Raw genomic sequence first — 15,987 nt, forward strand, 5'->3', positions numbered from 1 at the left:
ACTGGGAATGTGCCCGCAACCAAGGTACATGCCCTTGACTGGAATCGAACCTGGGACCCTTCAGTCCGCAGGCCGACGCTCTATCCACTGAGCCAAACTGGTCAGGGCAAAATTGAGTAATTTTAAAGCTTCTAAGAAATGAATGAATTTTTGAACAGTGTGAACCCCTAAGGGCATGAGTCTTGCCCCCTCCTTCAAGCATGACTAGTGAGGTGTGCACAGGGATCCCAACCGTGGAGTAATAGCCAGTGAAGACTGTTCCTTTAAAAGTTTCCTCAGCTTGTTGCCCTGGCCACTGTGGCCCAGTGGATAGAGCGCCAGCCTGCGGACCAAAGGGTCCTGGGTTTGATTCTGATTAAGGGCAGGTACCTTGGTGCAGGAGGCAGCCAATCGATGTGTTTTCTCTCACTTCAGTGTTTCTCTCTGTCTTTCCCTCTCTCTTCCACTCTCCCTAAAAATCAATGGAAAAATATCCTTGGGTGAGGGTTAAAAAAGGTTTCCTCAGCTTGTTGACAAGAGGCGTTGCTATGGAGATTTCTGTTGGGGTTTGAGTTCTTTTATTTGCGTAGACTTTGGACTTCCGCTAGTGCTCTCCCGTCTGCCACCACATCTAACAAGTGAAAAGGCTCCGGTAGTAACTGCTTGTTATTTATGGCTCTGATCTAGAAAACGCCTTTCTTCCCCTAAAGTTCAGGGCGTGGTGAGAAACTCAGAAACCAAACCTGGGCAGAGTGCTTCAAGGAAACACAAGCACGGCGGGCGTGGGCGGGCGTGGGCAGCGCGGGCGGCGCGGGTGGGCGCAGGGCTGGGCAGTGCCCCCTGGACGGGGAGGCCGGCCGGCAGGTGGGACTCAGCACCGGCAACACCCCCAGCAGCTGGCTCTGTTGGGGGCCAGGGAGATGGCGTTACCCCGTCCTGATTTGAACCCGGTGCGCGCCTTGCTGACACCGACTGGATTAGCCCCACCGGCCAAAGGCGCCACTTTCTAAGGACTGAGAGAGAGGACCTCTCTGCAATGAGAGAGATGGAAACCAGTGCTCCCAGAACTCCTTTTGGAATTTTCCTCATTCCTGCTTATATTTTACAGCTAAAGGAATGTATTACAACAGGCATGTATCACTCTCATGCACAGATAGGTTTCCGATTTTTTGCCAGCTTATCAGGAGTTTGTAGTTCCCTCCAGCCCCCTAAAAGCTCTCGGTGACTCTTTGAGTAGTAAGGGCAGCCTCGTGTATTGTCATCTTACCCTGTGCATGCAGCAGCACTCTGTGTGCATGATCCCATTTCATGGATGTTGTTGTGTTTATTTTTATCATCCTGGTGTACAGCTGAGGTACATCTGGCTTAAAGAGTGCAAATGGCCCTGCCAAGCCCCATGGTAGTAGGTGACGAGTGGGAGTTCCATCCCAGCGTGGACCTAACCACGGAGACCGGTGAAACGTTCCCGAAGCTCACGGCAAGAGTGTGACATCTTTGGGTCAAAACCTGTGGCATCGGGCTTTGGGGATGTTGGTCTCACACGGGTCGCAGTGCTGTGCGGGTGAGAGAGAGGAGGAGGAGTTGGCTGCCAGGAATGGAAACAAGGACAGCTGCAAGGACCCCTGAGCAGTGCTGGGTATCTGAGTCCTGGGTGACTAGCCTGGCACTGTGGTCGCCTGGGCACCTAGGTGTGGAGCAGGGCTGGCTTTAGGGAGGACAGCAAATGCCCAGTGGGGAGGCATTCACTGGGCTTGGCTCCCCAGTAATGTCCTTGCCTTGTTCCAGGCCAGCCCCTCAATAGAACTAAACCTATTCTTCCTGAAATCCTTTCTATGCTAGTTACCTTCCCCACCCGTCCACCTTCTCATAGAGGCAAGAAATAGGCCTGGATCCTCCTAGTGACCTGGCTGCTCTTGGCTGAGGAACAGTCAAGCCCCAGCTCACCTGGGGAACGCTTCCTCCAAAGGCAAAGGAACTCGGCTGCCACTTACCCCGACGAAGCCCCGTGCCAGCCACCAGAGCCCGGGGAGAGTCTCAATAGAGCTGGCTCGTCGTTTGGTATTTTTGTAAAATAGAATGTCTTTCATTTACCTCATCCCCATTAATAACATTAACAGTTATCATTTATTGAGGGCCTCCTCCGTGCCCGGAACAGTGCTGAGTGTTTTCATACGTTGCCGTACCTAATCCTGATGCTCCCTGTATGAGAACGTGTCTGTGTCATTATCCCCACTTTTCAGAAGAAGAACCTGAGCTTAAGGAGGGTGAGCTATGTGCCCACAGCCACGCGGCCAGTAAGTGGCCAAACGGGAATAGGAGCTCTGTGGTTTCCAGACATTGGTTCTTAAGCTCTGTTTTGCACACAGCTGATGATAAAGTACGTGTAAATGGCTTAAACAATTTTCACTTTAAATATTACCGGTAATTTTGTCTATTTTTCCATTTTTATTTCTAGTGTCTTCTACAAACGTTTCCGGGAGCTGGAGGACCCAGATGACAGTAGGGCTTTCTGAGTACGAGGCCCCAGCACATCCTTCCTACACCAGCTGCTACGGCAACTTCTACAGTCCTTTGCCCTCTCCAGGCAGGTGAGGAAGTAACGCTCAGACACTCTAGTCGCTGCTCCAGGTCACAGGAACCCAGGAACCCTGACTTACCTTATGAAGGCTGAAATATCTAGCTCCAGGGTGGCAAAGGATAGCCTCTGGGTCAAAACCAGCTGCCACCTGTTTTTATAAATAAAGTTTTATTGGAAAACAGCCATTCTCATTCGTTTCCTATTATGGATGGCTGGTTTTGCACTATGAGGGTAGAGTTGAGTAGTTGTGACAGACCGTATGGCCAACAAAGCCCAAAATACCTGGCCCTTTAAGGAAAAGTTTGTTGACACCCTAATCTATCTCCTTCAAATGTGACCCTGTTCTTAGAGTTCCGAACATTAAATTCTGTGTCTGAAGGTTTTGATTTTAGTTGCAGTACTTGAAACTGTGTAATTGGTTTATCGATTTAGACTCTTCTGGAACCTTGCAGGAGAAATACCTCCACTGCAGAAAAATCTGTGCATGCCAGGATTCCTCATGAACAGTTGGCGGCTTCATTCCAAACACTTGCTGCCTTTCTGTGTCTGACCCTATGTTTATTAAGAAGCAACAGACACAGCCAGCTGTCCTGTTTGTAAAAAGTAATTCTTTATAAACATTTAAAGAAATATATAAGAACGGTTTGTCAAAATGTGATTGTTAAAATGATTGCAAATTCTGAATGACACATTTTTCAATTATTCGTGTGACAGAGAAGTCAAGGTTGAAGAGGTCATTTCTCCCTGTCAATTTCTGATAGAGTATCATTCACACCCACGGTGCCCAGAAGTAGAACATTTTCTGGGATTTTTAGAAAATTCGATTTTGCTTTCTTTTAATCAGATGCTTCAGGCATGGGAGATTTACACAGGCAATATTATAAGGGGCTTTATACTGGTGAATTTGATAGGTTAATTTCTTTTTTTTAATTTTTATTGTTGAAAGTATTACATAGGTACTCCTTTTTCTCCCGTTAACCTCTTCTGACTGCTCCCCGCCCCCCCTACACCACCCCCCCACCCCCCAGGCCTTCAACACCCCATTGTTCCTGTCCCCGTGGGTTATGCATATATGCATTGGTTGATCTCTTCCCACCCACCTTTCCCTGCCTTCCAGAGGATAGTTTCTCATTAAAGCTCTTAGTGTTACAAGCAAATGGACACATTCATCCCCAAAAGCCTTATTTTTCTCCTTCATATTCAGCAGGAGTTTTTCTTGGCTTGAAATATTAGTCCAATTGTCTCAACTCAACAAAGGCTGTGCTCAAAATAGAATTTTAATGAAAATATACTTCAGAGGATATGACATAGCTTAGATTTCTGTAAATAATGCTTGGGAATGAGTTAGGAGCAAGAACTAAGATGATTTTGGCCCAGAATTTGTGTTGATTTTTTTCAAGTCAGTTCTGATCATCTTGTATAATACACGTTTATATACTTTTTAAATTTTTGTATTGATTGATTTTTAGACAGAGAGAGGAAGGGAGAGAGAGAGAGAAACATCGATTTGTTGTTCTACTTCTTTGTGCATTCATTGCTTTATTCTTGTATGTGCCCTGACCAGGGATCGAACCCACAATCTTGGCTTATTGGGACAATGTTCTAACCCACTGAGCCACTTGGCCAGGGCTATATACTTCTACTTTCCCCTTTTGTTGACCCAGTTAGAAATGATATAAAACACTCACTGTACAAGCAGTTGTAATAGTGTCCCTAACACAGCTCTCACTGGACTCAGGAAGTGCTGCGTCTTGAGGGAACCTCTGCTTTTAGCTAGTTGGCCATGTACTTCAGCCAGCCTCGGTGGCTGGACAGGGCAGTCTGAGGTCCAAGGGGCACAATGGGCAGGAAATTAGAACTATTTAAAGATCCTTATTGTGTGTGTGCATATGCACTTAATGTGAGCTCATGGTGGAAAATTAAGAAAATAATAAAGAGATAAATAAGTAGAAAATAGTTTACCCATAACTCCACCCTCTAGAGATAGCAGCTTTTAACATTTTGGCACATTTCCCCCATTTTTCTGTATCCATTTTTAACATGGTTGTAATAGTACCATATATACAGTTTTACATCTTTAGTCATATATGAAATTCTACATTCCAATTATTCACTTAATATAACATAAATACATTTCCATATTTTTAAAAGCTCTTTAATCTTTATTTTATGTGACCAATATGATATTCCACTAATAAATACATCATACTTTATTTAAAAATTACCATTTTTCGAATTTGCATGGTTTTGGATTTTCTTTTCTTTTTATTTTAAGTAATGCTGTTATTGATATCTTTGTACAAAACATTTGTCCAAATTCCAGATTATTTCCCTAGGATTTATTCCAATTAGTAGGAATAAAGGGTTAAATTGAAAAGTATATTTTTAAAGCTCTTGCTTTTCAGAAAAATTTGCCAGTTTATCCTCCCAGCCACAGTTATAGGAGTGCTTATTTTCACTCATATGTATATTTAGGATTTTTTTTAAATTATCACATAGTTTCCTCAATTCAGTAGGCAAGTATAATAGCAACCATTCATAAAGCTTTAGAAATTTTGCCCTAAAATTGCATGTTATTATTGATGAAAAGATAATTTTTAAAACAAGAGAAATTGGGTTTCAAGGTAAAGATGAAACACTTTAGATCTTCTCTTCAGTTAAAGATTTGAAATGCTTAGCAATAAATCAGTGATTAGATCAATATGAATAAAATGCATGTTATTTAATGATCTTTCCCCCCAGGGTGTGGTAGAATTGTCAGTGGCATAAACTTTCCACAGTCAGAAAGGTTCAAGTCTCTTGTTACACCTGATATACAGCATAGTCAGAGCGTGGTTCTGCTGCTGCAAATTGTGTTTTTAAATAACTTTTCGTTCACTCCCCGTTTTCCATTCCCTTCCTCTTCCCTGTCTCACTCTGCCTATCACTAGGCAAAACCAAGGGCTTCTGTCCCAGAGAGCAGCTGTGTCTCCAGAAGTGAGAGCAGTGGTCAATTCTCTCTTGCTAGGGGTAGCCAGCTGTAAGTACAGCCCTCGTCTGCGTGTGCCTCTCGCATCGCAGGCGCCCTGCTTGCTCTGGCTGATGTGTGGAGTTAAGGAAATCCGACTGTTCCTTCATTATATGAAACCACTAAATGCCTGGATTCACTTGGTATTTATATCCAAAGCTCTTTCTCCAAAGGCTGTTTATTCCCTTTACTAGAAGGCATTGCGATTTCGGATAAAAGGAAATCTACTAACTACCTAACCTCTTCTAACCTACTACAGAATGATGTTCTGCTTGTTGGAATGGTTTGTGTAATAGGATGCTCTCACTGGGATATACCATCCAAACATGCCTATAATTTGTATATATGATGATGTTTCCAATTTACACTTGACCCATTAACCCTAGGGATCTAAAATATGTCCCAAGATGCTGCTGCCTCCCTCAAATATATTCCTTTACCCTGGAGGAAAGCATCTGGGGTAGTTCCTTAATTGCAAGAGCACTTCAAATGTGGCTGTCAAAAATACCTTTTAAAAAGTTTAAAATATGACTCTCACATAAATGGAAAATGGGCATGTGTCACAGACTTATTTAACTCATTATGAGAGAACTAACGTAACGGTAAAGCTGGTTCCAGGAGAAATCAGAGACTGTATTCCACACACACAGAGAAATCACCAGGTACAAGACCAGTGGGCGTCCCACAGACGGTACGACCATTACCATAATCCCTCCTACTAGACAGGGGTCACTTCTCTTTCCTCCACACAAATAACTCTAAGTTACCGTCTGACTTAGAACAACCTGGGTCTTAGTCGATGGTCAGTGTGAGTTAGACAGACGTGTATGCCTCTAGAGAACTAACACTCCAGCATGGAATGCAGGACGACAGCCATCCTTCCTTATTTCCAAGTTTTGGATACTTTTCTTAACAGCGCTTTCTACTAACTCCTCTGAGTGGTGGTGGTTGTACTGTGGGAACAAAAATGGCCCAGGTAGTGACTGTTCTGGTTTCCTTCCTAGACAGTACGCAGAGCCCGGGGGCCTGGACAGCGCGGACGGGGGCCGGCTGGCGGGCGGCCTGGAGGCGGCCGAGCAGGGGCTCCTCTGGCATGAAGACTCCAAGCCCGGGACCTTAGTCTGAGCGGAGCCGGCCTCCCCCTGCCCTGCGTTCTCACACCGTGTGCCTTGGAAATGTGTTCATCTTCCCAGAAGGCTGTTTGGCATCAGAGGATGAAAAGAGGACTCCCCTTGCCCCGCAGTGAACCCCACCCTCAGCCGCACAAAGCCCCGCGGACACCTGCCTCCCGGCAGCGGGGGCCACCAGGCCCACCATGGCCCAGGGAGGGCTCGGCCTTCCTCAACAGCGAGCACTTTGTCAGGGAGTGAAGTTGTTGAAGGCAAACCCAAACTGTGCAAAGTGCTGCCCGGATCGCCAAGAGCAACGAGGGCGGGGATGTCAGAGCACAAGTCAGAATGGTGCCCGGAGCCAGCGCTGGCCACGCTCGCCCTCAGGAAGCGGTGGGTGAGCCAGGGGCGGGCGCTGCTCCCCCCGGACAGGAACATGGGACAGTATTGGAGAATTACTTGAAGAGAAGCTGGGTCTTCATGAAGTTCTGACGAGTGTAAATGTTTTTAGGTTTTATAAAGAGTGATGGTTTCATAAGCTCCAGAAAGTGGGTTCCAGACAGACTTGCCGCCTGGCACCCTGCGATGACCCCCGGCGGCCGCCCGCAGCGGCCCCGGAGCTGGCCACCTGCTGGGGGGCATCCAGGCCCCGTCCCCGCGCTCCTCCTTCCTGCTCCAGTGGCACGAGGAGCTGTTATTCAGGCTGTTAACGCTCCAGCGTGGCTGTCATTTGAAATGGCAGACTTGATATGGAAAGTGTATAATCAAGATTTTGAAAATGTATTTTGAGGTGATACGGAAAGAGCCCAAAACAAAATAAAGGGGAAAAAAGCACATCATTTTAGATGAATTGTGTGCCTTAAAATGGTGACTTGTTAGAAAAGTAAGTAAGCTATTGTCTGAATTCCACAGGTAGTGCTAAGTCACCAAGTGACACAAACCAGATTAGTCATTAAAAGTACAAAAACTCCAAGCTGCGGTAGATTTAATTATGAGGCTAAAACTACCTCATACTTTCCGTGGAAGAACTAATTAGCTGTGGGTATGGTTGAGTTTTTTTAAACAAATATTTCCATATTCCAGATCTTCTTTACTCTGCTTCAGAATTCCATAACAGGTGCTCCTTCCCCCTTTTCTACAGGTTTCTTGTTCATATTGTGACTAGAGCAGTTTCTGAACAACTTTTTGGAACATTTTCTATCTGTATTCCAGAGCACGTAGCATTTACACAAAGTGGGTTTGTTAAACTGGTCCTTAGTCATTTGTACCATTAAAAATGAAGTTTGGGAGGAGGGGAATTGGAACAAAAAAAGACATGCAAAAAAATAACATTCCTTTTGCATACTTGTATAGCCTTCTAGAAACAGAAATACCTTTTGCAAATTCTTTTACTGTTCTGACCTTTTAAGACCTATTATTTTTACATAGGTCAATAAACTGAAGTGTGCTACTGAAAATGTTTCCGTGTTCTTCCATTTAAGTTCATATCACACACAGCAGTTTAAGGTGTTCTCCTTCCAGTAATCATCTTGGACAGGATTAAAGATTCTCAGTTACATAAGTGTTGCCGTATTTTATTGATTTCAAGATGCAAGTTTTTTATGTTCACATCCCTGAAAGCAAGGTGCGTCTTGATTGATGGCATGTTCTAGCTGAATTGATAGTCTTCTTTCTTAGTGATGCATAAAATAACGCTGTGTCTTACAAGAACTAGTTTTAGAATTGATGAAATGCAGTGGTGTACTGCCTCACTGATGTGAATGCTTAGGTTTTCTAATCTTTTTTTGTGTGTGGTCACAGCACATTTTAATACCAAAAGTGTGGGAAGGCCACTATGCCAGACTAAAGGAATCTTTAGGATTTTCTAATCTTGAGGACGTTTTCTTCTAACATGTAATTCATCCTAGTCTTGCTGACTAGCAAACAGGTCTTTTAAACTCAAGAAAACATTTCACCTGACATTTTTTATCCTGCACAATGAGAAGAGGGAGTGGAAAATGAAATACAGGGAGATCTTCATATTTCCAAGCAAGTACCTTTCATGGAAATGACCTTTTCCTATTCAAGACATGGTATACTCAGAATTGCCAGCAGACCTTGCAAGCACAAGTAGAACTTGGCTCCCAGATGGAAAAAAATGGTGTGGAAATGGAATTAGAGTGGGTCCGCTATCTGATGACTCTCTCTGCCCCCGTCTTTTTTGAAAAACATGTCTAAATCACTTCATTGTTAGATTTATTAGTAACCAAAAAGTGAAAAAGTGGCAGGTAAGTTTTTCAACATGAAACTTCTTTTTCTACTACAAAATGTACTCATGGTAAAAATGTTAAATGCACACACAAAGCAGATATGTAACATAAAAACAATCGTGCCCTATAAGCCAAACATTACCAGATATAACAATTATTTATTGTATTTTAATTCAAATTTTTTTCATGCACATAGTTTTTTGTTTAAAATACAGCATCATTTTCCAAGTACAGTTTTACAACTGCTTTTTCACCTCACACATCATGGGCCTCACTCTGTGTCAATATATATCCATCTTCCTCACAAAGGTTTGTGCCGTGTTTCACAAGGTGGATTTAAAAATTAACTTACTGTTCTTGATGTTTAATTTTTCCCTATATGTGAGAAAATTCTTCAAAATTCTTCCTTATATTTATAAAAGCTTAATACTGTGCACAATAATAATTCCAGAATTTTTTCAAATGAGTAGTTTAGACTCAAACTAAAGTCTTTCCTCAAATGTCTGTCTTGAAGGACTGTGAGACTTAGCACAATGGCTTCGCCCGGAGAAAAGTCTGGGTCGTTCTAGGCGGTGCTGTTCTCAGCTCAGAGGTGAATGACCACTGTTTTAATTTTCAACCATGTGGTACGTAGTTTTTGAAAGCAAAATACAAGTGAGTCACTAAGGTCAAAGGTTAATTTTTTGAAAAATGCATTGCTAAATAGGGGAAATAACAAACATACAAAAATGTGCATTTCTGCTTATTGTTAGATTTATTTGACATAAAAGTACTCAGTCAGGTTTCAGTCAGTTCCTAACCGCTGACTCGCAGTGTCTATGCCTACCTTGTCCCACGTCCGTAAGGAACTTGCTCGATGCCAGTTGAGCAGCCCTGGCCCGAGTTAGAACGGAGGAGGTGCTGTTACCCATGTTGGGGACCAGGCAAGTCCCTCGTCGTCCCTGTGATCTCACAGGGCATGGAGCTAGTCATTTCCAAAGAGAAAACTCTTAGAAAACAATGCAAAACTGCCATCTTCCAACTCCACGTTTGTGAGTCCCTATCTCATGTGTGTCACTCCATCCCTGCCCCTGAGTCCCATGGCCTTTCCGGGGACTCCGCCTTCTCCCCACCCCACCCTGGGCCACCCGGAGGAGAAGAGAAGAGCATGCCCTGTGGAAGTGAGCCAGCACTTGTTGCATTATGTCCGGTGTGGGACAGGCCACTGCTGAAGGGCTGCACACGTTATGTTCATTTAATCCCCGCAACAGTGCCATGAGGAATATAGTGCTACTAGAGGCCCAGTGCACAACATTTGTGCACTGGTGGGGGGGTCCCTCAGCCCGGCCTGTACCCTCACAGTCTGGGACCCCTTGGGAGATGTCCACCTGCCAGCTTAGGCCTGTTCCCCAGGGGACTTCCCATGAGGGGTCCTTAGCACCGTTGCACTCGTCAGCCGTGAGCCTGGCTTCTGGCTGAATGGCACACTCCCTGTGGGAGCGCACTGACCACCAGCGGGCAGCTCCTGCATTGAGCATCTGCCCCCTGGTGGTCATTGCCTGTCATAGCAACCGGTCATTCCACCATTCAGTTGATTTGTATATTAGCTTTTATTATGTAGGATTATCTCCATTTTTCAGATAAAGAATCTGAGAATTAGGCAGGTCAAGTAATTAGCCAAACATCATAGGGCTATTAGGAGAAAAGCAGGAAATAGGTCCTAACTCCAAATTCTAAACTACCCTGCTCCGTAACAATTTTTCTGCAGTAAGGGTACTTTTAAAAGATATTAATGAAAATTTGAGCGAATACATGCCAAGTTCAGCTTTCCTTGCTCATTACTTTAAAGGTAATGGACCTATTTGCTCCCATTACCAGAGGCAGAAAGGCCTCGGTCCAAACACAGGTCAATAACCCTTATTTAGGACACTGCCGAGTCGGGTGGCTGCCCATGAGGCCACATTATTTATTGCTACGGGAGCTCATCCGTGGACCAAGACCATTTCTTAACTATTTTCTCGTCAATAAAATGTCTCACACCAATGACCATACCTGCCACGAGCGCAGCCAGAGTGAACCGAAGATTGGGCTGCAGCACTGACACCGGCTGTGGTGCAGCCCCGTTTCTGATTGCTCAGGGCGGTGTGGCGACAGGAAGTCCGTGGGCTCTTCCCCGTGCCCTGAAGCTGGGAGACACTTAGCCAGTTTCAGAAACTAAAAAAAAAAAAGGGATTGATGACGCCAGGAGTGAAGAAACACAGGGAATAAGAAAGAAGGGTGGGTTCTGACTGGTTTGGCTCAGAGGATAGAGCGTCGGCCTGCGGACTGAAGGATCCTGGGTTCGATTCCGGTCAAGGGCATGTACCTTAGTTGCGGGCACATCCCCAGTGGGGGGTGTGCGGGAAGCAGCTGGTTGATGTTTCTCTCTCATCGATGTTTCTAGCTCTCTATCCCTCTCCCTTCCTCTCTGTAAAAAAAAATCAATAAAATATATTTTTTTAAAAAAGAAAGAAGGGTGGGCGTCATCTGTGAGCTCTCACTGTATCCCAACAATGGGAGCATGTGCTGTCCCCCATCACTTCACTTCATCCTCCCCACAACTGTGTGCCAGAGGTGGCCCTTGTCCCAGAAAAGAATCTAGGGAGAGAGGGTCAAAGGCCCCTTGACCTCAGTTACATGGCCTTGCAGTAAGGTGTAAAGCTAATACTCACGCCTATGTCCGCCTGACTCCAAATCTCGGGCTTCTTATTAACCGTGACATTATAAAAAGCAATTGCTCACCAAGCACCTCTTGGAAACCAGGGAAAATGAAAAGGGAAGAAGCAAACAAAAGGGTTGGCCTGGGGAGGAAGGAAGAGGGAGAGGCGAGGGCGGGTGGGAAACCAGATTGGCCTGGTGAAAACAACCAGGGAAAGGCGAGGTTCCAGGCTGAGCACTTCAGCCTCTTCTGACCCGGGCGTGGCCTGAAGGTACATCTAATGAAGGGCCGTTAGCAGCCGGCCAGGCTGGCGTGACCTCCGCACAGAGGGCGGAGGAAGAGCAAAGGCATCTGAGGAACGTGCTCTCCAAGGCTGCTGATGAGGCCCAGAGGGCAGGGCAGCTCCTCACCCCTCCCTCCCCCACAAACACATCGCTTTCCCAGAAAACCCTTCTTTACAGTGTCCTCTCTTCATGTTCAGAAGAAAATGGCTCCATAGGAAAGGAGATCAAAGAATGGGAAGCCAGAGTGAGAAAGATCTCATTAAGGATAGGGACAGGCCAAGCCTGGGAAGGGCATTCCCGCCCTTTAATTACCAGGAAGGAGCCCTTGTGGGGCTGAAGTGGTGTCTGGGCGGACACCAGGCCTCATAACGCAGTGGTTAGTGTGTGGGCTTTGAAGTCAGGTCCACCTGGAGACAGGCTGCCAGGCTGGGATCCCTCCCAGCCGCCGCCCTGTGGCTGGTGGCATAGACTCGGTCCACGTTCTCACCTCCTGGGTCTCAGTGTCGTCTCCGGTGCACGTCACCCAACAAACAAGATAGTGCACACACACAGCTCAGCTCAGCATCTGGTGCCCAGCCCGTACTTCATCGTTTCTTTCCATTTCCTGGGAGGAAAGCTGGTAAGGGACGTTGAAAAGCGATGGAGACCTAGAAAGCTGGGCTTCTGCGATCGGCACTGCCTTCGTTTAGCCACTGAAATGGCAACACTATTGAAACAGCTCGTCATTGTCAAGGGCTGATTATGTCTCCGGCCCTGTTGTGGGCACTTGGAATTTGTTTTTATTTAATCCTTACAGCAACTTGGCAGTCATTCCCAGAGGAGAGCTCAGGGAGGGGCAGCAGTTTGCCCAAGTTACATATCTGGAAGGGACCCGGGTCTGGAGTGCAATTCGCAAATGCATAAAGCAGAAGCTCCATAGAGTATGAATTTGGCCACTCTGGGGTCCCTTGCACCGAGGTTCAACCCGAGGAGTCAAGCCAGCGAGGTGTGTTCCTGAGCTCTCCTGCAACTCAGGGCGAGGTGCACCCCCAGAGCCTGAGAGTGAGCACCCCACTTGCTCCACCCGGAACTTGGCCCTGATGATGGCCCAAAGACTGGTATCTGCCTTGTGTGCCTAAAAATACAAGCCAGCCAGCCAGTAGGTGGCCAGATTTAGCAAATTAAAATTCAGGATGTCCAATTACATTTGTAAAATAGCTGAAATGTTAAATTTTTGTAATTTCTTTAAAGCTGAATACAGAACACTTAGGGCACCCCCCCCAAAAAAATCAGAAGAACACCAAACACAATCCATGAATTCAAGACCTGTCCTATAGACGCAGGGCACCTGGCAATCCTATTTGCTAGACCTCTGTCCAGGGCCGCGTGGGACAATATAGATGCTTGAGCAAGTCTAGTCACGGCATTAGGGAGGGCGGGGTCACCCCTCTGCGTCCAAGGAGAGACTGGCCCTGCTCAATCCAGAGCCTTCAGACCAGGAACCTGTAGGTTGGGCCGTTTGGGCTGTAAGCACGCGCAGACGTGCAGGAGAGCTGGAAGAGCGTGCCTGCCAAAGCTTTCTGTCCTAAAACGTGGTTTTCTCTGGCCTGGAATCCGGTCTTTACGAAATTGGTCAACGAGGTCACCTAGAGGCCTAGTTGTGTTATTGCAGGAGGGAGGTTTCTGATACTGAGTTCAAACACTGTGTACAGCAAGCATGTCAAACTCAAAGGCTAACAACTCAAAGGCATGTCAAACTCAAAGGCATGTCAAACTCAAAGGCATGTCAAACTCAAAGGCATGTCAAACTCAAAGGCATGTCAAACTCAAAGGCTTCTGTGGGCTGCAAAAAAACAAAAGCTCCAATTTTCATAGAAACGTAGGTTTATTTCGATAGAGACATGCTGAATACAAAGGGCTGAAATAAATGAGTCATCGTTCACATAAAATAACAGAACATTTTATTAAAAATTAATATTTTTTCTTGAACATTAACTTACCAGACATTGAATAACTGCACAAATTAATAAGTGTAACACAAATAAACCTATTTTTCTTGTTCTCCGAAAGCAAAATATTTCCTGTTGCGTGCACCAAACAAGTCAGTCCCAGACTAATGACATGCATTCGGCTGTTAAAATATTCGCAGCTGGTATTAGTGGAGAGAAATGGTGGGCCTGCGCATAAGGCACGTAGGGAAATGAACGCAACACGATTATAGTAATCAGTCATTAGTGAATGTTGTAGTTCATTATTAATAAATGTGTATAACAGGATATTTTAAAAATTAAGTTATGAAATTTTTATTGAAACGTTTCTTACATACCATTATATTGGCTGGACTGCAAAAATATTTGTTGTGGGCCACACGCAGCCCGCGGGCTGTGAGCTTCACACGCTTGGTGTACAGTTTCACAAACCCGCAAGAAAAAAAATTAATTTTGAATGCCGGATATCTTGATTGATGATCTGTGTCTTCTTGGGGAAGTTGTTTAAATTTTTTTTAAATATCACTTTTCTATAAAATAGAAATATTAATTATAACGATCTCACAGAATCATAAAGTTCAACTACACACTTAAGGAGCTAGTACAATGCATGGGACACAGTAAGCCCTTTAAATGTTTGTTGTCATTATTGTTTCTAATGGGACAGTGAAAATGTGGGATACAAGAGAGTTTTTATGAATAGTACTTAACATCATTACTCAATACTGATAACAGTAAAATAGTAATAATGATAATATTTAACACTCACTGAGTGCCGGAGCCTCAGCTGCTGCTAGGCACCTAGGAGTGGGGGGAGCCCTGCTCTGCTGTTACACCTTGTTTCACCCGAAACAGACAGTACTTGTGAAGAAGGCACCTCATTCCCACGCCCGATGTTCCCAGAGAGAGCTGAGCTAGCCCCGAGTCCGCCGTGTCCACCCCGGGAGTTTTAAGACACACTGACGCCTCAGGCCTCATGGACCAACTAGAGCCGGATATCACGGCTAGACCCATTGATTGTGTTCAGTCCTCAGCACGGGGAGTGGGAACCGCTGAACCAGCCAGGCCTCTTCCCGCTCCGCTCTCCCCTTCCTTATCAGGGAGCCTCCCCTCCTTTTGCAGGAGACCAGCCTATGGGGGGCAGGAGGGGGGGAGGTCAGCTCCCAGCCTGGGGTAAACAGCGGGGTCGTTTCTATGAGCAAAATGCAGAGCGCCCTGCGCCCGTGCAGAGCTGCCTGAGGAGTTCCCGCAGTGCGGGGCCTTCGCCCTCGATGACATGGGGTTCTGATTCAGGAGGGGGGCTGCCTGTGGAACAGATCCCAGGGCCTGCCTATGATCTTGTCGGTGGCTCCCACTTTAAGTAGCAAGGAGCTGGCATCTAAACCATCCCTCCGACCCAGCTCTTTCACTATACATGCTATGCGCTTGGTCTTCATGCGACATCTGTGTCCTTTTCTGAACGTGTGAAAAGAGGCATATTATTTATTGGAGAAACGATAAAATTCCAGCACACAAACTGGTCACCACCTCTATGCTGACACACAAATACCAATGCAGCGCCGCATGGTAAATCTTCCAGGGCACGGCCGCCCAGGTGACAGCGACTCTTCTAGAAACTTCTCCCTCACAGTGACAAGGGCCCCAGTCTCCACGGTCAAATCTCAAAGCTGATGAAACACAGAAGCTCTGGCGTCTGTCCGTGTGGGCTCACATCGGGGCTAGGACACCTGCGAGCCGTGCGGCCTGGGGAAGGTCACTGCGCGCTTCCAAGCCTTCCTTTTCTCCTCTCACCGCAAAGGGCTGGCTTGCGGGTCAGCGGCCATGCGTGTCTAAAATGCATAGCACAGTGACAGGCTCGGAGAAAACATTTGCTAAACGCCAGGGGTGGCTTTGCACTTTCATGACCTGACCCGTTAGGTAGAGCTGAACCCAGGAGTGTGCGTCTGACCCAAGCGAGGGCAATCGCGTTGGCTCTGAAGACTCTGGAATTGGGAAGGGAGCGCTTCAGAGACCCGCAGTGCCCACATGGCAGCGTAGCTGTCAGGGGACCAGCAGCGTCAGCGTGACCTGGGAGCTTGTTACACGAGACAATCTTAGGCTTTATCCCACACCTCCTGAATAAGGATGCGTTTTTGAC

General features: G+C 46.0%; 1 protein-coding gene across 2 annotated transcripts in view; it reads left to right on the forward strand.

Annotated features, from left to right (window-relative positions):
- The window catches only part of FRMD4B (FERM domain containing 4B), a 199,495-nt gene extending 191,369 nt beyond the window's left edge, over positions 1–8,126 (forward strand). For both annotated transcript variants that reach the window (XM_081106188.1, XM_081106187.1), the window contains exons 22-23: positions 2,435–2,567; positions 6,569–8,126. In XM_081106188.1, the coding sequence (XP_080962314.1) occupies positions 2,435–2,567; positions 6,569–6,689 (254 nt within the window). In that variant the 3' untranslated portion in view covers positions 6,690–8,126. The remainder of the gene's footprint in view (positions 1–2,434; positions 2,568–6,568) is intronic.
- Positions 8,127–15,987: the final 7,861 nt, after the last annotated feature.

This window comes from Myotis nattereri (assembly GCF_964212035.1).
Source record: "Myotis nattereri genome assembly, chromosome: 14".
Classification (NCBI taxonomy): Eukaryota; Metazoa; Chordata; class Mammalia; order Chiroptera; family Vespertilionidae; genus Myotis; species Myotis nattereri.